Source organism: Nelusetta ayraudi, unplaced genomic scaffold (assembly GCF_046127955.1).
Source record: "Nelusetta ayraudi isolate G7.1 ecotype Tasmania unplaced genomic scaffold, CSIRO-AGI_Nayr_v1 ptg000061l, whole genome shotgun sequence".
Taxonomy (NCBI): Eukaryota; Metazoa; Chordata; class Actinopteri; order Tetraodontiformes; family Monacanthidae; genus Nelusetta; species Nelusetta ayraudi.
In genome coordinates, this window is record NW_027466111.1 from 317,544 (window position 1) to 341,662 (window position 24,119).

Consider the following 24,119-nt stretch of genomic DNA (forward strand, 5'->3'; position numbering starts at 1 on the left):
GTAGCAGAGTATCATCGTGAAACGTGTCCACGTTCAAATAAATAACGTGAGAGTCTCGCCTGTCTAGTTGTCGGAAATAACATGAAGCAGCCACATCCTGCCCACAGCTGCAGAGAGGTGGCGACGTCGAGTCCCCTCGGACTGACAGAGACGCGCTTGCTCAAGGGCACTGGGGCACGAGGGTGTCCAGCAAAGGGGGGGGTGGACGCTCCTGTTCACACGGCCACATGCACTTCACAATAAAACCGCTCCCATTGTTTCAGACACCAGTCGAAGCTCAATCCTCTGGTCTGCCAGTGACCTGCCAGTGACCTGCCAGTGACCTGCCAGGTCACTGGTGGGTGTCGCACCATAGGCTGAAAATATTCTGAGGAACTCAGTGCTTTTTATCATTACTTTTTTTAAATTAATGGTCTTGCACAAAAAAAGAACAAAACAATGTCAAGAGACAACGGAAGCTTGAAGCTTGTCTGCACATATATATACATATACATATACATATACATATACATATATATATACATATATATATATACATATACATATACACATATATATATATATATATATATATATATATATACATATACATATACACATATATATATATATACATATACATATATACATATACATACATATACATATATATACATACACATACATATATACATATATACACATATATATACATATATACACATATATATACATATATATATACACATATATATACATATATATATATATATATATACATATACACATATATATATACACACATACACATATATATATACATATATATACACATATACATATATATACATATACATATACACACACACACATATATATATATACATATATATATACATATACATATATATACATATACATATATACATATACATACATATACATATATACATACATATATATATATATACATACATACATATATACATACATACATATATACATATATACAAATATATATATATACATATATATACATATATAAAAATATATATATATATACATATATATACATATATAAACACACATATATATGTATATATCATTTGCAGACAAGCTTCAAGCTTCTGTTGTCTCTTGTGTGTGTGTGTGTGTGTGTGTGTGTATTCATGTATGTATGCATTTAAGCTGGATTCAAAATAATTAAAAGAACAAAATAAAAGCCCCGACAGCAGAGAACAGTAAGAGGCTCAATCAGCCTCCTTCCCTTTTAAAACACTGAAAAAAAAAAGAAAAAAATCTTTTTCATATGCAAGGTAGCGGCACACACAGCAGGTTTCTAACTCAGATACAGGTTCATTTCTTTTATTAAGCACCGACAGTGAGATGGAAGAAAGCATGTTGAGGAGGAGGGGGAGGAGTGAAGACCAGAGTGAAATACATCTTAGCAACTTAGCCATTAAAATGAGGTTTTACAGAGGCCTGGTCTCTTACAATGCAGTGGTCAGACTAGCTGGGGGGGGAGGGGGGGGGGTCTAAGCAGCCGTTCTATCATTCTTATTAACAGTTAATAGGCAGTGATGACAAGAATCAAAATATACAGTTTAACGCGACGGCTCAACAGCGCCTCCGACAGGTCATAACAGACGACAACATGCTCGTGTGAGGAAAACTCTTTTTGTCTTTTTTTTTTTTTTTTCTTCAAATAAAAGCACAGATAATCCTGTCCATATGAAGCAGAAAGCCTGGATTTATCCCTAAGGGTTATTATTATTATTAATAATAATCATAATAATAATAATAATAATAATAATAATAATAATATGCATACAAATTCAAGTCAACTCAGAAAAAAATGCATCTAATCAAACCAACAAAGGGTGAACTAGACCGAATCATCACAGCTGGTTCGACAAACCTGCTCGACAACCACGAGCTCAGTGCATCAACACACACACACACGTGTGTGCACACACGCACACACACGGGTGGCTGCAGGAGGGAGAGAAACACCAGGCTAATAAGAAGAAGAAGAAGAAGAAGAAGAAGCAACAACCCCACAAAACCATCGAGCAAAGAAAACAAACCCACAAACCAACCCGACCCCTCCCCCCCACCCAAAAATAAAACACCCACTCCACCAAATTCCCTGCAAACAGGAAGTGTGGAGCAGGAAAGCAGGACGTCTGGTCACCATCACTCCATCGATCACTTCTTTTATTCCCTTTCCCCTCCTCTCCAGTTCAACTCTTCCAGATTCGTCGACGTCATCGTGTGTAAAAATGTGACTCCTATGTACAGACATTTGCTCTATAGCCACGCCCCCTCCCCGACCCCACCCACCCTCTACATCTCAACCCCACCGCCCAATCAGGAACCAGGTCACAGATTCAGTCTAGTTCACTCCACGCTGCTCTGCTGCGCCCCCTGCTGGTTGGGGACCACCGTGACGTCACGTGACCTCCTGGGTTTTAAATCATGCTTCCTCTCAGCTGGTGGGCACAAGTCTTTTTTTTCTTCTTTCTTTTTTTGTCAATGCTTAGCGAGTTGAAGCTGCTGCACAGTAAATGTTGCTTCACACTATGGAGACGTTGGTTGATTTTCTATCTAGCGAGAGAGACTGAGTGGAACAACACGACGTGATGCTGATGGTTGATGGAGCAGGAGGAGGAGGAGGAGGAGGAGGAGGGGGAGGAGGGGGAGGAGGATGCAGATTAGGGTTTTATCTGTAGAGGGTCAGTGTGTGTGTGTGTGTGTGTGTGTGTGTGTGTGTGCGCGCGCGTGTGTGGTCAGAGAGGCCGATCATTCAGCTTTACTGCGCTTCATGGCTGCAGGAAGTTTCTCTTGCAACCTGGAGGAGAAAAGACAACGCAGTCAAAACTCAAACTACCTGCAACAGTGCAACACACATACATGCATATACATATGTGCGCATATATATACATATATACATATATATGTATATATGTCCAAATGAATGCACATATGTATGTACATATACATGTATAGAAACATACACGTGTGCATGTATATGTATACACATATATGTATGTATGTATGTATATGTATATGTACATACATATGTATGTACATATACATACTTGAATGAAGAGATATTTACGCACTTGGCCATTGTGGTGTTGACTTGAGTGCGAACCAGGTCGATGTACTGGTCAATCTGGACCTGGAAGGAAAACAGGTTGGAAGAAAGGATGATGGATGTCATTATTGAAGGGGGGGAAAAAAAGAAGAAGAGATTGTTCATTTTCTATTGTTTGTTTTACGTCTAAATGATTGTGGGCATGGGTTCAACTCCTGATGAACTCATGAGAGCCCTGAGAGCCTCCACGCAACATTGAAGCTCTGATGTTTCCTCAAAAAGTCAAAACATATTATTATTATTATTATTATTATTATTCACAGTTTTTATTTGGCCAAATGGAGTTTGTATGCTTTTGTGTGTGTGTGTGTGTGTTGCCATGTAGACTGTCATGGCTTGCATCTGTGAAACAAGGTCAGGTTATTACAGGCCTCCTGAGGACATTATTGTTATTATTATTATTATTATTATTATTATTATTATTATTATTATTATTATTATTATTATAATATTAGCACTGAGTAACAACCAGGAGGGCCGGCTATGAGCGACTGTGTGAGAGTAAATATTGTGCAAATTTGTTTTTCCTTTAGTTTTTGCCAGTTGATTGACCACAGTTTCACATTGTAAACAAAAAAACAAACTCTTCCTTCATTCATTGAACATGAACATGAAGCTGATGCAGGTCCCTGGTCAGAAACTGCCCGCCTGCCTGCAGCGCAGCGGCTCTGAGGGTCTCCAGCACTTCCGTCAGGTTCAGTCGCCTTGCTTCCACTCACCTTGTTCTTCTCGTAGACGGGCGGCAGAGCGAAGAGCAGGATGTCAGCTGCAGAACATCAAGACAAGACGTTAGAAGACGGCAGGCGGCAGCAGTCGGGCTCATAGTTCACATCAGACACGGCCGACCTTCCAGAACCTTCAAAAGCATGAACTGGACGAGACTACTCAGACGTCATCAGTCAATTCCATCCGAGCGTTGACATTTCAGACACACGGAGAAGAGCAGAGGACGTTCCGCTGCTCCGCTACGCCCCCCTCTGGCACATTTTAGAATGCACCGTGGCCCCACCCACCAGTCAAAGAGTTGGCCCACCACTGGTTCAGAGACTCACCCAGGATGAGAATGGTGATCCCATTGAAGACGGCTCCCACGTAGGTCAGCAGCCACATGACCACAGCCAGCTTTGGAAGAAGAACAAAGACACAAATGAATGAGAGCGTGTGAGGACAGCAGGGAAGGAATGTGAAGAAGAAAAAACAAAACAAAAGCAAAAAAACAACAAAAGGTCCCAGAGGTCAGTCAGTGGTGTCCAGGCGCCATTGTCAGGACTGTTCTTTAGGAGGCTCTCTGGAGGAGGAGCTGTCCGCGAGCACAGTCCTGAAACTAAACCAATGGATGCCAGATAAATGGATCATCCACCAACTTGACAGAGCATTTTCACACACAGCGTATTGATCAGTGGCGTTGTCGTCCAGACGGCACCAACCGAGACCAAGACATCATCAAGACCAGAGAGCATGGAGGTGGAGGACCACACCAAGACTTTAAATATCAAAGGAAAACAACAACAAAACAGAAAAAATGACCAGCATCTTCATTAAATTCCAGTATTTTTGCTTCTAAACGGAACAGCAACGTCTCTTTTCGGCAAGGAGTCTTTTAATCATTGTCTTCAACATTTTGCTGCTTTGCCAACTATTTTGAACCATTTTCAAAAAAAAACACTTTGCTGCATGAGATTAGAAAATAAATGAACTGGGAATAAGGGGTCAGGGTGTCACTCTGGGTGTCACCAGCAGAGCGTAAAACGGCAGCAGCTGGATTCTTTTCTGTTATTATCGTGTTATTACATTGTTATTACAGTGTTATTCGTGTTGGCTGAGTCTCCACTGGTCTGGATCAAAAACCGAGACGAGACGGAGACCCTTAAAAAGTGCCCTGGAGACCAGGACCAACCTCCAGCACTACAACCCTGATGATCAGTAGCTTGATGCTCTGGTTGCAGCCATTTCTCTCCCTCTGGATTTTATTTTGAAATACCTACTGATTCACATTACAATGTGCAGATTTGTCTCATCCGGCTGAAACGTCCAACTACTGCAAGTCTCCTCACATCTCAGCCCCAGGTTCTACTGCCTCCTCTCTTCTCTCTTCTGTTTCTGTCTGCGCTGCACTTGCCTCATTTTAAACAGGGACAAAAAGTGAAAGTAGGAGGGACCACACTGCCACACCTGCTCCCACGCTGCTTCCCATTGGTTAAATACGCTTTCGGTCTGGTGGGCTGGATATTTTTTCTTCATGTCTCTACAGCGCAGTGGACTAAACGGAGCCCAGTGTTGCAGCCCACACTTTCTGGAAAGTGGGACAAGCAGAGGGAGGAGCTTCTCACTTCTCTTTCTGGGCTTTTCAGCGACGTGCTGAAGAAATCATGAACGCAGTATCAATGTTAAAGTCAAGTTTACAAATACTCGACTTCTAGAGTAAATCTTGATTGACACAATCCTTGAGGATAAAACTTCCTTGATATACACAATTACTACCAGTACTACTACTACTACTACTACTACTAATAATAATAATAATGATGAATTTTATTTATAAGCGCCTTTCTCAATATTTAAGGACACTTTACAAAGACAAAATGAAGTAGAGTGTTTTACACTGACTCACATAAGCGGTGATCTAATCAGTTGAAATGTGCTGGATGGGTGAAACAAACCTAAACAAACCTAAACAAACGCAAGCAAACGTACTTCTCGTAATTCTCGCTCGCGGGACGAGATTTTTTAGGAGAATTACGGCTTTTTCGCTTCACACCACTCAACGGAAACACCTGCAGTGCGCAATTGTACCTCTAATGAATGGCTTTTATTTGCTAATGAGTTGCAAAGAATCCCATGATGGAGACGCTCCCGGAAGAGGCCGAGAGCGCCCCCTGGAGGCCGAGGTGGGCGAACGCTCACCTTCAGGGAATCCACGAGGTCCTCGACCAGGAAGAGACGGGTCATTTGCTTCAGGCCGCGGTTGATGTAGGTCAGACTGGTGTCCACGTGCTTGCGGAAGGTCTCGGGGGGGACGCTGACGTCCACATCTATCAGCGCTCTGCGGAACAGGAGGCAGCAGGAGGTGAGGAGCCGTGTGCCAGTTAGTTAGTGCAGGAGAAGAACACACAGGGAGGTTCTGGTGCGGCTGGAACAACAGAAGCCTCATCTGCTCTTTGTAGTTCACAAGGCTCCAGATGAAAACTTGCTCTTTTGAGTTTACTTAAAAGAAAAAAAGAGGTCGAAGTCTGAGATGAACTTGTGACATCCTTAACAAAATTAGGATTTAACCAGAGGGGGGCGCCATCAGGACCAGCGAGGTCTTCCCTGGTGGCCTCAACATACTTAGAAAGGTGCATTTGTTCTGCGTAGTCTGCTCTTCACGTCATAATAGCCACCAGGTGGCGCTGCTTCCATTGCTGTATGTTGCGGTAGACTTCTTATCCAATCATATTTCAGATAGCTTGTGTTGCCAGGTTCTATGAAATCTGCCTGAGGCCTTCAGAATCTCTTAGAATCAGAATCAGAACCAGAACCAGCTTTATTGGCCAGGTTTGTACAGGACAAACAAGGAATTTGACTCGGTTCTTTTCTCTATTCTACTACTTAGGTTAAAAAACAAACAAACAAAAACAACTACAGAATAAGTTAAAAGTAAGGGTAAACAAGTAAACAATGTGCAACCAGCAGTATAAATAAGCTATAAACAGTGTGCAACTCGGTGGAGTAAAATAAGGATCTATCTACAAGTCTACATAGTATATATAAATAAAATATATAGAGAGATATACAGGTACTAGCCAGACAACTAGAATATGTATATGAAAAGGTTGTAGTATTTCTGTAATTCAACTTAAAAGGTGAATGTGACATATTATATAAAGGAATAATCAATTGCAAATCAATATATTTCAAGTTTTTATTTCTTTGCATTTTGCTGATCATTTTGCTGATGAATTGCCAAAATAAAACAACTTGATTTTACTAGATATTCTCATTTTTCGGCTTGTACCTGTGTATAGATATGCAGGTATTCGTTAAATGTGTACTTGCAGATCTAACAATTAGTTGTATTTGCAAGTAGTGACAGTATCAGTGGTCTTAGTTTCCAGCGCATTTAAATCATAACTCAGACTCAGTGACTAAGTGTTGCTCCACTGGGTCCCCTGTATGAAGCTGATGTGACGCGTTAGCTTGATTCTGCGTGGATTCTGTGGATACGGTGTCAAATTGAGGACAATAGGAGGCGTATTAATGAAGGTGGACTAAACACGACCTCACTGATGGCCGAGACGTGCGGAACGCACGGCCCGCCACTGCGGTTAAACCTGTAGCGCACAGTGATTGGGCGGTGTGCATGGAAGGTGGACTCACTTGAAAGGATGCCCGTCGCTGGACTTCTGAACAGCCTGGACCACTGACTTGTAGATGCGGAAGGTGATGGTGACGCAGAGCAGAGCGAGGAGCAGGTAGGAGACCACGCTGATGACGCTGAAGGCTGCTAGAGACAGCAGCAGCAGCAGCGACACTCCAAAGGCGATGCCAGACTTTTTGGGGTCTCGCCAGTGGATCAGATCCTTCACTGCAAAGAGTCGGAGGCGCCAGTTAGGTTTGAAGGGAGGTGGGAGGAGGGAGAAGAACGCCACCAGATGGAAAAAAAAAACAAACGAGGTTCAGTGAGTCTTTGGAAAATATATTTCATCACGAGCATTGTTCTTATAGAACAGACCCATGGCTACTTTGAGACGTTATCTTCACACCTTGGCGGGGTTTGGACGGCGGCTTCCATCTTTCCTCAGAAGGTCACCTGGGTGGGTGGGGCTGTGTGACACCTTTAGGTCAGCTGCTATCACCCAGGTCACCCACTGAGGAGGACCAACGCTACCGTCCAAACACGTCAGAGTACGAAGACAACATCTTGCAGAAGTCACACGTCTGTTATACAAGCAAAGTGATGAAGATCATAGAAGATGGAAAAACATCATCATCCTCATCTGTTTTTGATCCGACACTCACTGGTTTAGCAGTCGACTGGTTCATAAAAAATCCACAGTCGCAGATTCACACCTTGACAACATGGATTTTTCTGCTATCATATCTAAATGCTGGAGTCATAGTCTGGAAATATCACAGACAAAACTTGACAGAAAGGACTGCAATGTTCATTTGAGTGGTGGAGCGATGAACTCTCACCTTTCTGACCACAGTACAAACGTATAAAATAACATTTTTGCACACAAATGTAAGTGTGTGTGTAATATATATATATATATATATATATATATATATATATATATATATATATATATATATATATATATACACATACACACATACATATATTTGTGTATAATTTCTCCTGCCTCCATGTGCTGGCTGTGCTCAGGCTGTTGTGAGCTAATGTCATCTGGGTGCTATTTCAGTAAGAGGAGAAATGAGGTCTCCCGGTCCTCAGGGCTTCATCCCACACGGCTCTGCACCCACTTACACAAGCCTCTCTCAATTTGCCACCGTCCTCGCGCAATGCGAAGAGGCACTCTGAGAATGCCTGCCCATTTAAAGCATTACGTAACGGCCTTGTATAGAGGTTATCACTTCTGCATGCATGACCCCGTGCACACAGCAAGAAGAAGCGGGGCCTCGCCACCCAGACAGACGCCTTCCTCACACCGACCAACTGCAACTTTATTGGGGAGGCTGCTGAAAGTCCAGGGCCCTCCTCTACTGGCCTGCTGCCACCAGCTTTTGTCATTGCTCAATTAGCTTGAACCAGTTGAGAGGCTGAATACAATGGCCTGCGCTCTCACAGTTGGGTCTGCTGCTCACAGAACTCACAGAACCGTCTTCCTTCACAGCAACTTTCAGTACACGTTTGAATGACTGGTGAAGGACTTCTAAACGCTTACCACCACCATCATTACAGGATCTATCACATCCATTCATCCATTCATCCATCTATCATCCATCCATCCATCCATCCACCCATCATCTATCCATCAATCTCACAAGGCTCGTACACAAACAATGCATGCCATACACCTTAAAAGCTAACACGATATTGTGTTCTTGCTTTTGCAGTGAATTAGACTGTTTGCACGCCTTGGTTTGTCAACCGAGTCGTAAAAATGTGCTGCTATTTGTCCCAAGCTGCGTTTCCATGACCCCTAGAATTGAGCAGAACCTAAATATGGCAAAAAAAACCAAAAAAAAACCTGGTGATGGAAACAGCTCCACTTGGAAAAACCTCTCAGATATGCAAAAAAGGTTTTGAGGCTCTCATGAGGAGGTTTTTCACACGTATCCATATAGAGGTGTATCGCTTACACGTCAGCGGACAGGGTCGTGTGACCAGTTCACTGTTGACGGTGAACCTTCAGAAGCTGGTACAATGTTACTGGTAAAAGGTTGATCTAACTGAGCAAATTGTAACTCCCAAATAGCTTTTTTTTTCCTGTCAACTGACAAAATGATGAACCAAACAATCAAACATCAGGATTCTTTCAAGCGGCCGCTCAACCAAAAAAAAGCTTTGGATGGCAATGCTTAAACTTGGTAGTTAAATCCAAACCATTTCAAAGGTTTGGTTCTGAAATAAACAATTTGCAAGCCTTTTCTCAACTTCACCGTCAGACACAAATCAACGCACTGCTCACTGCATTAGCCAACCACCAGGACAATGCAGTTCAACCTGTCTGTTCGACTGCAAAGACACAAGTTTCCAATGAAAGAAAGAAACACAGCGAATGCAGCCTATTTAGACATAAATAATGATAATGCCCCTGAAATATACGCAGCCTAATAACCTAGTGGGTTGACGAGCACCACTGCAGACACACAAAAATAGCACAAGCTGGAGGCTGAAGGCGGGACTCTACACGCTTCTCTGCAGTGCAGGACACAAAAACACGGCCGCTCACTGGCACTAGAGGCAGTGTTGTGCTCGGAAAGGTTGCATGAGGTCCACGTGTACAAAGTAATGGGGGAACAGGACATTAGGGACATTAAAACACTGAGGGGCAGCACTGAGGGGCAACAGTCAAAACAGTTGCAGAAGCTTGAAAAGGAAAAAAAATATATAAAGTTTCACTGGTGGCTACTTTATGCTTCTTCTCTATTTATTTTTTTTAGTTTTTAAAAGTCTTGAGTTGTAGGAGAGACAGGATTCATTCCTGTCTCTCCTACAACTCACTGCAACATTACAGGTTGGCTCGCTGTCTGTGTTTGAAGCAGAAGTGTTCACAATAGTTCCTAAAATAAATGCAGCCGCTGCTCTGTTAAACACAACAGGCTCATTTTTGGCCCTATATCATAAGAAATGTGTCCATTTCTTTATCCCTATGTAAATTGTGCCCTTTTCTAGAAAAGACTCTGTGTCGAAACAGAGAACGGCCGGACGGTCCGACGACACCCAAGACTGATTCGGTGCAAAAACAGGGCAAACAGAGCAGAATGTACAAATAACCTGCAGGTGACCAACAGACCTGTTACGATAACTTAAGTGAACCACTTGAACAGGATGGACCCCTGTTCAACTTTAGGCTGAGCCACTTGCTTTTGTTCATGCCAACCTTCACTAAAGCCTGGCTGCAAGTGTTTCCTGAACACGTGTGAATATTCTTGTCTAATAATAAACGACCGAGACCCAAGTGGTCGTTTCAGTGTATTAAAGTATTAAAGAAAATCATTCTAAGCCCTACTAAGATGTTTGGAAGTCACAACAAACGTCCAGGGACCTTCGGTCTGCCTTGCAGCCATAACTCCGCCCACGCTCATGTAGTAACCAAGCCAATGAAAACGCGTCCACTGGTACCAACCGAGTACAGCCAGTGGAAACACGTCCTAAGATTCAAGAAACGATCTTAACCACATGGCACATATTTAAATACGGGTGCCAGAATGAAACTGGTTGAACTGGTATATGTTAAAGTTATGTGCTGTAACAGGTTTATAAAAATAAGACAAGCAACTACTGTGTGTTAACAGTATATATGAACACGTTGAAAAGTTCTTTTTTAATCCACTCTGAAGTTCATTCAAAGCAATCCAAGTTTTCCGTAATGTCAGAGTATCCGAGAGCCTTGCTGGCAAATCACAAGGAGCAGTGGGCTAAACTTGGGCCCTAACTACACGAACATGGGTCTCACTGATAACAGTAAACTTCTTTACCATTTAGGCTTTGCGTTTATACAAAGCTGGCGTTGTCTCCAAAACCGTGTTTGTGTAAACACCGAAACCAGTATTTTATTTTATTTTTCATGACGCCATAGGCCTGCATCGACCTCACAACCTCAGCCAGCTGTGGGACGCAACGACTCTCAACGACGACGGGCAACTGCCTTGTGTAACTGCGTTAAATCAGCCTGAAATATTCTCCTTCCCATCCAACTACAACAAGCAGCAAACAACTATAGCTGCCAAAAAGGGCATAAGAAGGTATTTAACACGCGTGTGTGCGTGCGTGTCTTTGACTATATGCTAACATTTCTGGAAACAGTCTTGTCTAAATGCAGCTTCTTCTTTTTTAAAAAAAGCTGTTTCAGAACACGGTCTCTGTGTTAACAGGGCCTTAGAGGAGAATCAAACAGCTAAGACCAAAGCTGTCATGACAGTCTACTTGTGTGACAAACACAAAACCTGAATATTAAACAGACACATGGTGCTATTGAGAAAAATAATTGGCTTATAAACAGTGTATATGGCAAGAAGGGCTACGACCAGAGAGAAGTGTTACCTGATAAGTGGGTTAATATTGCTGTCAAGACATGTTCAGTAAGATGGTAAGCTTCTGCCACCCATTTGTCAATGGCTTCTACCCCTTTGGAATACGTGGTGTCCAACACAAGGTCGCTTTGGGAACATGCAGGTTTAGAAACGGAGGTGAATGGAGGCTGCTCTATAGAGGTGGAAGTTGGGTTCACGTCCTCCTGGCCAGGAACCTTTGACAGCAGAGACACCGTCTCCTCCTCTTGACTACTGCCCAGCTCTTTGAGAAGACTGATTGTCAGCTGTTCCTGTTCGAGATCCATCACCACAGTTGGCGTAAATTGAGAAGGAACGACATTTTCTTTCTTGGAGAGCGAATCTTCACTCTGTGTTTCATCCTGAACTTCTTCATCCTGCTGGGATTTCAAACACTCACGCATGAAGTCCACAAAGCTGTCTGGATTTCTAGAATCTGTGGGATCGGTGCTTCTGGTGTCTGGTACAATATGAGCTGCTTTAGTGTCTTGCTGGGTTTCCTCCACATTTCTCAATTCAGAGTGACAGAGATTTTCCACTTTTTCACAAACAATGTCAGGTGACAACGTTTCACTCAAATCCTGCTCATTCATTTTTCCTTTTTCATTAAATTGAACGTTGGAGTTCAGGTCTTGGGGACAATCTCTTGACACCGCTTGTGTAACTGCCTTGGAGAGGTGTTCTTCTTCATTTCCTGAAATGAAATCTTCCATGTTATGATCATCCTCGGAAGCCTCATTTTGTGCAGTGTAAGCACTCAGTTCTCCAACACTGACCTGAGAAGAACCAGACAGGAACCTCTCCTTGGCACTGATTTGTTCAGTGCAATCAATACAATCCAAGGCAGAAGATACACCGTAGTCACTATCAAAGGACTGCCTCTCATAGAAATCATCTTGCATGAGGCTGGCCCGAGAAACAAAAGCCCTCCTCAAATTAATCTCCTCAGCAGCCTTGACGCTCTGGTCATCTACTTTAGATGGAGTGTAGGACGTTTCTTCAATTCGTGTATCAGTTTTGTCAGTTGTAAGCAGAACATCTTGTGCTTCTTCTGACCACTCATTGTCATTGTCTGCAAAGTCAGTTTTTCCATCATTCAAAGAGATTTCTTTGTTCCCACACGGTGCTTGGAAAAGATCAGGTGCAGAGCCTTTTGAAATATTTTGATCAAAAAGGGACTCTGGTTTTGATGCAAATTCCTGGTGAGAACATTCAGAGAGACTTTCAACTATCTTGTGTTCAGGGGAGTAGTCAGTATCAGAGCCAGCTGGCGATGAAGGAGGAGAGTAGACTTCCATGAATTCAGTTTCTGTAGGGCATGTCCCAGTTGGTTCATTGTCACTGTCCTCCGAGTCTGGTTCTGGGGATTTTGGAATCTCGGTACATTGTTCTTTCACTACCTCGTCGTAATCTTCAACTTCCTCCAGTTCAAGCTCCATTTCCCCATCACTGTATTGCTGCTCATCTGTCTCAATAACGTTAATTGTCGGAACTTGCATCAGTTTCCTCTCGGACGCTGGTGGAGGAACATCTTTTACCTCTGCTGGATTTAGAGTTGTGGACGTCAGCGCAGTGGTACTGTCATTTAAAACTGCTACATCGGAAGACTCAGAATGAACAGGCACACCATCTTCAATGACAGTATCGTCTGACTCGCCCGAGCTCTCGGCCTCACTTACTTCTGGGGGCTCGCCATCGCCACTGCACGAGGGCTTCTCTTCAGCAGAATTGGAATCTGTGGTAAGTTCCGCAACTGATGTCTCTGTCTGTCCCCACTTATAGGCTGTGGGCAAAAAGCCAAGGTCCATCTCAGACTTTTCCTCAGCGCTTGGTTGCGTTTGTTGTTGCTTTAGAAGATTAACGGGTGAATCTTCATCGGAGTCAATAGCAAAGACAACAAGATCATCGGGTATGACTTTATCCGTTTCCATTTCCACCTTTGATGCAGCATCATCTGATGTCAGGTTACATTCCATTAAATCTACGGCATCAAAAGTTGGAACGGGAGGTAAATGAGCCTTCATCCACTCTTCGGTTTCTTCAAATTCATTCATTTTTTCTAAATCTCCAAGCACTTCAGGCGGATAGTCTGGTGATGGTTGCTTATCAGAAATCTCTTTGGTGGTCTTTGTTGGTGTAATTTTCTCAAATGGTGTGATTTTCTCAATGGGAGATTTTTCACTGTGGTAGTCTCTGACGTGAAAAAACCCTCGATCACTTCTAAAATCCGGTTGGTTCCTTTGGGCAACAAGTGCTTCCAGTGCCTTTATTCGTTCCGAAACAGGAGATGTCTTTATCGGTGAATCTGGTTGTTCATCTGGTGGTCCTGCTTCCTTCCCATAATTATCAAGGGCGAAAGAGCCGGTTTTAGATGGGAAGCGAAGGGACGTTGCTACACCTTCACAGGGCCCGTCAGAGCCTAGGACAATTCTTTTGTCTGCATCATTATCCATGAAGAATGACAGCAATAGGAAAAAGAAGGGGAGGTCATATAAATCACATTCACTGTACTGCATTTTCATAATTTTAAAACATTAATGTTGCAGCCACAGCAGACATGCAGAATGGAGATGCATGGGAGACTAATTAAACTTATGGCATCCTTATTTATTGCATGCTGCTCTATTGCATTAAGGCAGTTCTTACCATCAAACCTACTTTCATTGACTTAGAACGTGCACATCAACCAACGCTGACGTTTGATCTACAGGTGTGGTTGTCTCTTATTCAGGACATATTTTAGTATGGTACCAAAAAAATGCCCTCGACTGTATCCCAAATAGAACAACAAATCTTCATTTATCTTTACTTCCCGTATATATTAAGGAATGTTTAGCTTTTTATGTTAGGTAATCTTATGAATAGATAGAACCTATTTATTCAAAATTCAGGTAATTCAGGTTCTTTGGGGGAAAATAAACAATGAATGGATTATTCAATAATTTGCATCCCTTGTTTGCACCACAGATGGTACCCTAAAAGCCGTACCAAGCTGTGGCCATTTTGGTACCCTTCCCTTGGAGTTCCAAAAGTACCTTACTGTACCCCTCGGGTGAAACTACACATGAATGGATTGGTCAAGGCAATACCTATATAGTAGCGAGTAGAATACAGCACAAAAACACATCGTCCACTGTGCTTACATTGCACATTGTCAAGGCAAAGCACATGAACGAAGGTTTATACCTCGTTTACTTCACAGATTTCTTCTGCAGTTAATTTACTGGAGGAAACCTCTCCAAGTAAGCCGATGACAAAAGACAATAAACGATGTGCAGCAGCAAAGACAACATCCCTTCTTGATTTCCTTTCTTCATTGACTAATCAAATGCTCAGGTGTAATTCATTTTTTGATGGTAGCATCCAATCAGAGGAGCCCAAAAGTGGCTGTTTAACAGCTGCTCATTTGGGCCCAATGTGAACCGGAAGGTGCAACTGAACAGAACCCCCCGTCCCCACAAAGACCAAGGAAAACTTTGTAACCGACAGGCCAGGGATGAAGTTGGAAATCCATTCTGTTCAGCAAGCTGACAACCCAAACAATGGGTCCCAAGTGGACGTGCTTTTGTCCTCTGATCATGCGGTTTGTTTGATTTTCGCCCAAATACTTGTCATAAGGAGTTCCCTTCGCGCTCTCTTTCACTATTTTAAAGAGTCAAATGATAATTTAAGTTTTTGTTTACATATTCAATTTTTTTTTTAAATCCTCTGACAACCATTTATAAATTACGAAAGAAAAGCATAAATAATCACCCTCACTTTGTCTATACTCATCTTACTCAGCAAGTGCCTTGCTCACACAAAGTTATATAAAGGGGGTTCTCCATTTTGAAAATTGTGTTTGTATTTTGGTTTGTTATAAAACTTCAATTAAATTAAGTATCGGGGGTCACAGACACATCATGAGTTGTCTTCATGATCTACAAAGATCATCTTAAAAATGTAAGACTAATGTTGTTTTTTTTTTAAGTCTAACAAAGAAATAATAACAACAGCTATTGTGAAGAGATTGCCATTACATTGTTTGACCATGAATGAATGAATAAGTAGTTTAGATATCCCTGCTGAAAGTGTTGAGTCACTAAAAAGTCCAAAGATGCCTGGCACGTGTTTGTGAACTACATTTAAAAAAATAAAATGCAGATTGTAAAATCATTACATCCATGTTGACGATACCGATCTGACATAGATAGTGACAATTCATAATTAAGATTTGTATTGTTGCGGATGTGAAAGGTGAAATAAAGCTCAGGTAAACCTGCGCTAGCGCCTCATAAATTGAATATAAATGCCATGAAATTAAATTTTTTTCTCCAAAAAGTTTATTTGAAGTTTGAGTTCCCTAAAACTCTATTAGACAGCAGCTTGATCCTAGGAAGACTGCAACAACATGCGAGTGAGGTGAACTGGGAAGTCCAAACTGGCTGTAGGTGTGTGTGTGTGTGACAGTGAATGGTTCTGTCCTTGTTCGTCTCTATGTGGCCCTGTGATGAACTAGCAAGTTGTCCGGGGTGTCACCCTGCCTTCGCCCCATGGCGGCTGGGCTGGAAAAGGCTCCAGCAGACCCCTGCGACCCTGAGTGCTGCAGTAAGTGGCTATTAGAAGATGAATGACTGAACGATTCTAATTCCAGGTCTTGCTTTTCTTTTCACCGTGGTCTGAGTCAAATATCCCCACCACGTTAACAACATGCTGATACGCACATCTGCGTCGTATACCATCAGCTCACTCTGGGTGGTGTGTTCCCAGATCAGCGCAAATGCTGGATAAGATCAGTAATATGGATCAGATTGTCTATTCTGATATCTGACACAGAAATGAGGTCTATCCGGGATCCACAGACTCGGAGCATCGCATTCAATCCAGTCCAAACCCTAACCCCCCCTCGAGAAACAATCCCTTGCATAGAACACTTTTTGCAAAGATTTGCCACCTTCTCATTTCTTATTGCGTTTTGATGGTTACAATGATCTTAAAAAAGAAAAATCCAAGGTGAAAATAAAAGTGGTCAAAGAAAGACTAGCCTTTAATGCTATAGCAAGTATATGAGACATGCACAATGTCTGATAAGCAAAAAGCAGATTGTGGGGGTGGAGGGCAAGTGAGCAGCCACAGGCAATGGCCCCTCCATGGCTCTGGGTGGTGGATAATATCTCCAGTGCCACTCATCCCTCTTTAAAAAAAAAAAAAAGGACAGAGATATTAGGTCAGTGGGAAGGTAGGACCATTCCCTCGGGACACCAACCAGATTAATTTTGGTTTCTGCTCTTGCGCACAATGTGAACTTGAACTCATCTGCTTTCTTAAAATAAAGCGGCAGTCTTGGGATTATCTTGAAGCTACAGTGAGTGATGCTGACCTATATAATGCTCACCTGCAGGTGAATCAGAATGTTAGCGGCTGCTGATGCGCCTGACTGACTACCACAACTTCTGGCAAGAATGCGTCACGAGAGGCATCGTAGGTCGTAGTTTAACTTACGATTTGCCAACGTCTTCAGCAACAATTGTGTGGCACATTGCTCTGTGCAGTAAATGACATAATCCCTTGTTGTTTGAAATTATAATGCTCTAAAACATAGGACTTGGGACAGATGCGGCCCTGAAGAATTGACAATGAAGCCTCTCTATAGGGTTATGTTCGTTAATTAGAGCATTAGCCAACATGGTTTCGACCTAGTTGTATCTGGAGCGTGTATAACGTCGAAATTAAAAATTGGCATTGGTTGAAGAAAACGAGAAAAATTCAGCGGCTTTATTAGAAACCAGTGGCTTTCAGTTTGGAAACAAATGAGGCAGCATCAAAGATGTGGTAGGTAGTGGGTAGCATCGCAGACTAGATAACCTAGGAGAAGAGCTGGGGGATAGGAAAGGTCTGGAATTTGCTGTTGGGATGTTTACGTGGGTTTGCTGTGTTTTAACTGGGCATTTCCAAGCAGGAGAGGGGCACTAGAAGGAGGATGGAGGAGAGCGGCAGCGCAGCAGGCCAGCGAGATTGCACTCGATATAGGAGGAGAGCGGGCGAGAAGCATTAGAGAGCCGTCAACACTTGCCTTGAGGAGACTGAATGAGAGATACAGTCGAAGAGGAAAGAAAGGAATCTGAAAAAATAAAAAGGAAAGAAGAATGATCATCTTTGATGTAGTGCGAGCGGCTCTATTCTCTAACGCAACTTATGAATTTCAGTCAAAACACAAAAAAAAGATTCAGCTTATCCATTCTTAACAATGCTGTGTCAGTATCCATGGATAGGCGACCAAAAACTCAAAACAGAAAACAGCCGACGCATGCACTTATATCTACCAGACAGAGCAATTAACTTAACTTGACGTTTTACTTCGGGAAGCAGAAGACATGTTTGCTGCATTTTGTCAAGCGCACCAAACATTAGAATGAAATGTGACACAGTGGGAACGCTGTCTGACAATATGCTCCAGGATTTGTTTTTGAAATTGAACTACATCAACTCCACCCATTTCCAGAGTCGCATAGACCATAAGCACACATCGCATTTTTTGCCAAAGGGTTTCCTGGGTGCTTTGCATGAGTTGCGCATGGAGTGGGTCTCCGACAGAGAATGTCAGGTTGTTCTCATCCCACATAACACTTGCAGCCAACTTGACTCTGGCTTCAGGGCCTGGATCAACAACTCCTCCTCCCATGAGGTACATGTCCCTACTTGAGCCCCTTTCCCACTGGCCAGAAAACCGGTTTAAACCCGCCAACAATCGGCATTGGGTGGCAGTGGGAAAGGCTCACCGACCCGCATCAACCAACCCGGGTTAAAATCGGCTTCAATCGGTTGGGCTCGGATCGGCTTGCAGTGGGAAAGCCAGTCCCGCGTCAACGCGCTAATTGACAGGATGACGCTGAGCGTTAACGCCATCACATCGCGCACGCCGCGGCGTTCATCACCTACCGAAACAAAGCTCCGTTTGCATTCGAGACGGGATTCATTCAGCACGTCGCAGCACTGGCAAGACAGCGAAATTCACGAGCTTCTCAAGTCTCAAGCCTTACAAGCAAGTGCACCGACCACCACCGGACTCGCTTCCATGTTGCTCTCCATGGTTTACTTCCCTGAATTCTGTCACACTTCATCGACCGTGTGATGACGTCGGCAGACACGCAGCGGGGGAAGTGGAAGTGATGCAGCTTGCCAGCAGGGGTCAGACCCTGCTGGTTTTGGTCAGTGGGAAAGGGGCCAAATGCCGATTGTTAGTGGGTCGACCCACGTTAGAAAAAAAAACCCACGTTGAGCCACCAATTTCAGTGGGAAAGCGGCATTAGTGAAGGTGCTGATCTCTCTCTCACATCGGGAGGAAAAGGCTGCTATTGGAGGAAACACTCGACCGCATCGTACACACTGCTCCCCCTGGTGGATAGGCCAGTTATCAGTCGCAGTGTGCAGAGAGCTCCAGCAACTGCTGTTTCTGCCCCAAAAACAAAGTGTGTGAAGTCCTGTGCCACTTCTATGGAATAACTCAGTCACACACACACACACACACACACACACACACACACACACACACACACACACACTTACTTGTGGGACTAATCCAGCAATGACCAGCAGCTTTGGGGGTCATGCTGAGGGGCCAGGTCTGAGCGTGTGTGCGCTGGACATGGGGAACCACCATATTAGCTGCATTATCTGACATTTAAGCCGGCTCTTTCTCGGTCACGTCCCATTTGGCAATACTGGACCAATGTTAACAGGCCGGCTTATGCTCTCCACTCACACAAGCTCTTTAAATACGTGAGACAACAACAACTTTCAAGTTGTGGGACGCCACAAAACAGCCCCAATCCTCATATATCTGCTTTCAAATCTGTCCGTGGCCACCTCCCTCTCCGTTGCGTCACTTTCTGTTGCATCTCTGCGCGTTGCGTTAGCAGGTCGCTGGTCGTAAAGCTGTCACATTGACCAGAGTCATGGTAGAATTTCTGTCATCATTTTATCATAGGCTGTCTTGGATGGCTTGAACCCGTCTCGCGGTTCAAGGTAGGGCCACTCAAGATTTGGCCAAGATGGTTGCACGATGGTCATCTTTCATCTGACAAGAGGTTCCTATCAAAATAATAGTCTGCCTCCATCAGCCTGTCCCAGCGCACATCTGGCGAAGGCTGTAGACAACCACCACCAGTACAAACAGAGAAGTGCGATAAATAAATACATAGTTATTAACGGCAGCCAGTAAAACACCCCAAAAAAAAAAATCATCATTGAAATGATAACAACACAAAGACAGCTCGTCATCGCACAGCGCGGCACCAAATGCAATTCACTTCCTGCCCTGTCGACGTTTTGCGAATTTCATTCGTTGAAATGTTGCATCGTTGATTTGAAATACAACTTCCTCCAAGGGCGGCTTGCCGTGTGCTACTGCATCCCGTCGACGGCACAATGCCATGGAGCTCTGTACTTCAGCCACAGGCCCCCTGAGCAGTAGCCTGATGTCTCACCTCCAGCATGACGCAGACTTCAAGGGCTGTGGCTGGGCGGCTCAAAAATGACGCGTCATAGCCGTTAGCTTTCCCAGCGTCCTCTTCACGCTCTTTAATTGCATATTTACATACAGGTACTGGCCGAAAAATTAGAATATCAAGTAAAAGTTGTTTTATTTTGGCAATTTAACATAAACATTCAGCTTATTAAAACCACAAACCCACAAACTAAGAAAATTATTATAAAATTTGAGTTTTTTTTTAAGCTGCAAGACCTGATCAGCAAAATCTAAAGAAATAAAAACTTGAAATATATTGATTTGCATATTATTCCTTTATATAATATGTCCCATTCACCTTTTAATTCCAACCTTTTCAGGATATTCTAATTTTCTGGGTTGTACCTGCATATACAGGCAATGCTTCTATGCTGTGTTTGCAGTGATAATAATAATAATAATAATAATAATAATAATAATAATAACAATAATAAAAATCTGTTCCAGCTCATTCACCGCCGTTTGTCACCATGGGGGTGTTTGCTTCGTGTTGACTGAGTGAGGTGTGGCGTCTTTCTTCAGTTGAGTTCAGCTGAGTTCTGATGAAGTGTGCACGGGCTTGGCAGGTCGGGGTTGGTGCTCCCTTGTGCTGCAGCATTCCTTTTCTAAGGCTCGCACTGCCGTTATCCTCTCCACAACACCACACCCTGAACTTTGTGGGGAAAAAAAACCCTGCATGAACCTACCGGTTCCACATGTTCACAGAGATAATGCAATGCCAATGCCATCAGGGCCTGACTCTGCAGGGTGGACACCCACTCTGAGCCGTTAGGAAGGAAATACACAAAAAAAAAATGAAGAGATAGAAGATAGAAGATGATGATGAACCTAAATACATAAGAAAATAAAAATCCAACTGCATCATAACCAAGAGCAGTAAAAACAGCTCATTCTACATCTCAAACAATGAAATCAATAAATCAACAATTAATCGAGTACGCTGCCACACCCCGCAGCCGCAAAATAAAGACATAAAACTGTCTAAATGTTCACGCAAAGCCTCCTGGGACGGATCGAGAAATGCTGGTCATGGTGCAAACAAGGCGTCCGTCCGCACTCGACTGATGCTGAACATGATCTGGGTTTCTGTCACTTTGCCTCCAATTCTTTCTTACCTTCATTTCACAAGGAAGTGGTTGCAACACTGAAGCGCGCGTCAGAAATGACAGGCTGTTCTCGGAGGGATCGTCTTTTCAAAAACAGCCCAGGCCTGCACCAGGTGGATTCAGCTCAGCCTCACGCAGGCAAGGTGACCGCAGATGGAAGCCAAAACCTGGCAGTGAACAGTTGTGCCGTTTCCACAGGAAATTGGGGGCAGGGGGGGCGAGTGGTTCACACAGAACCCACAGACGATGATGGCATGCAGCGCTAGCTAGCCGATGGCAAGCGATCCACTGAAGGAGACGGCCCGTCACAAAGGCAGTCACAAACCCAAGCACACAATGCTCACAACCATGGACTCTTCTGATTTCCATCCATCCATCTATTTTTCCTTTTTCAGTGACGGCAGCCCTTTTACAGTATAATCCAATGAGCAGGCCACTTATCGTCCAGGACAGCATTGTGAAGCTGTTGGACTACGCTTTTGACGTATTTGATCTCAAAACATGTACTCATTTAGCAATAGGTTCTATCTTAAAAAAAGAAGGGGAATAAAATTGGTCAATGTAATATTATTAGCACAAGTACAGTTTTTCTGTGCAGTCATTTCAAAGTTGAATTCCTTTTTTGGTCCCCGATCATTTCTTTTCTGTGAATGACAACTCACAAAACCACATAGTAACTTTTGTGCCACACCTAGACACACCTAGATGCGCCGCACAAGACCAGGGGACGCCGCTCAAGACAACGTGGTGATTGTTGCAAGCCTGTAAATTCTCCCTTTGGGGGATTTTCAAACAAGTGCCAAATCAGAGTTTGAGTGAAAGCGCGTTTTTCAAAACCTGACAACTTAGCGTCGCTGACAGATGCACACAGGCTGAAGCTGAAGCTGGCACTCCCTTGGACACAACAACCTTCCAAGGACGGCCTGAGACATTGTTCCCTTTGTTTGAATGGACCCGTCAACAACGGCAAAGCCTAAGACAATGATGACTTTCAAAACAGATTTTTTTTTTTTGTTTTAATTGAATTAGCTACTTGATTGACAGTTACCGATAAGAATTTGCATGCAATTAAAAAAAAAGGAAAAAAAAGAAGGTTATTTCCAATTACCAATTTGTTATACTGTCAAAAACTAGCAATTTAAAATGTACGGAAATACGAACAAGCTTGTAGAGAATGATGTGAGACAAATTTTTATTTTTTTTGTCCCTGTGGGGAATATGCAGTTGTTTTTTTTAGGTCGTTTGAACAACATCCAATCACTCGTCCAGTTATATCAACTAAACAATAATAATAATAATAATAATAATAATAATAATAATAATAACTATTATTATCATCGTGATTATTATTATTACCAGTCTAGTTACCGAGTCTTACATCATGGTTTACGCCACTGCCAGCGACAGACAGCAAAGACAACGCAGACGTAGAAAATGTCTTCTGATTAGCAGCATGCGCCAGAAGAGGCCGAAGGGGCCTGGAACACGAAGGACAAAATTCTGACATTTTGGGGGAGGAGGGGCGGCTGATGTTCACTGACGCAGGTTCGACACGTTAAAAAGCAAAGAGCTAACGTGACGATTCACAAGGCCGCATACAAGCCAAACCAAGCGTAAAGTCGAACACAGAGATTTCCTCCATGGCGCTGGCTGGCGACGAAAAGCAATCTAGGAGGAATACATCAAAAACACTCGCAGGATAATACAGCCGTGCACACAGCACTTTTCTTTGTCGAGTATATGTTTTAAATAAAGCTTCGTTCTAATAAAACAAATAATAAAATAAAAATAGAATAAAATAAAAATAAATGCGGTTCGACTTCTTACCAGGCTGCTTGGATTCTTTAGCAGCAGAATTTTGTCCATCTGACGATGAGATCTGGGCGGACTGAGTCACTGAGTCCATTGTGCTGGAAGATTCAAAGCAGTAACACAACGGCGGCGAAATGGCGAAATTTCTGCTCGATTTTTAAACAGACGTTTTACTCTCCTCAAGTCAGGCGTTTTAATGCCCCGTCTGGCTTCCTCCTGGAAAAAAAAAGAACGTGTCTCCGTTCCCCCCACACACCTCTGCAAAATGCGCGTACTGTCTGATTACCAGCAGCGAGTGTTCGTTTGTTGGAACAACTAAAGGCTTTACAGGGGAGGAGAAAACATGTCGGGCGTGTGATGCGTTCAAGGCGGTCAACTAAAAATCGTACGTCTGACCTTCGCGCTGACAAGACATAGTGCACGGTATTCTTTTTAAGATCATAAATATGACCGATTAACATTAACATTGGAACGCGTATTCTGCCTAATAGTTTGCGTATGTCAACTACCACTGTTGTCGGCTAAATCAAACCACATTGAGAACGTGGCGTTTCTGCCTTCAAAAAAAACCACGGGAAACTGAAGGCATCCGAAAGAATATTCTTGAACGCAGACACCATGTTAGAATGAGTGCAAATTTACGTGAATTAAATTATTTAACCCTGATATTTGTATTTCTTTTTGGTGAATGCAATGCGCTTCCGTACAATAGCGTGCGCTGTAACTAATTATATGTTTCACCTGTTCAGACCACCTTGTATTTCAAACAACGAATTAATAAGACAACGATTTGAAGAAAAAAAAATCAATTAAAAACAACGCGTAACGTGGTAGG

The 24,119-nt window shown here is 43.1% G+C and overlaps 1 protein-coding gene across 3 annotated transcripts; it reads right to left on the bottom strand.

Annotated features, from left to right (window-relative positions):
• Positions 1 to 1,342: 1,342 nt before the first annotated feature.
• rtn3 (reticulon 3) lies at positions 1,343 to 23,772 on the bottom strand. 3 transcript variants are annotated; one of them, XM_076040467.1, is made up of 9 exons: positions 23,300 to 23,772; positions 17,913 to 17,960; positions 11,853 to 14,297; positions 7,496 to 7,703; positions 6,044 to 6,182; positions 4,192 to 4,261; positions 3,859 to 3,905; positions 3,105 to 3,163; positions 1,343 to 2,830 (listed from the first exon to the last, which is right to left on the bottom strand). In XM_076040467.1, the coding sequence occupies exons 1-9, from the start codon at positions 23,376 to 23,378 to the stop codon at positions 2,782 to 2,784; spliced, it is 3,144 nt and encodes a 1,047-aa protein (XP_075896582.1). In that variant the 5' UTR covers positions 23,379 to 23,772; the 3' UTR covers positions 1,343 to 2,781. The 3 variants fall into 3 exon arrangements, with proteins under 3 accessions (XP_075896582.1, XP_075896580.1, XP_075896581.1); XM_076040465.1 differs by lacking the exon at positions 11,853 to 14,297 and having other exon boundaries at positions 23,300 to 23,629; XM_076040466.1 differs by lacking the exons at positions 11,853 to 14,297; positions 17,913 to 17,960 and having other exon boundaries at positions 23,300 to 23,622.
• Positions 23,773 to 24,119: the final 347 nt, after the last annotated feature.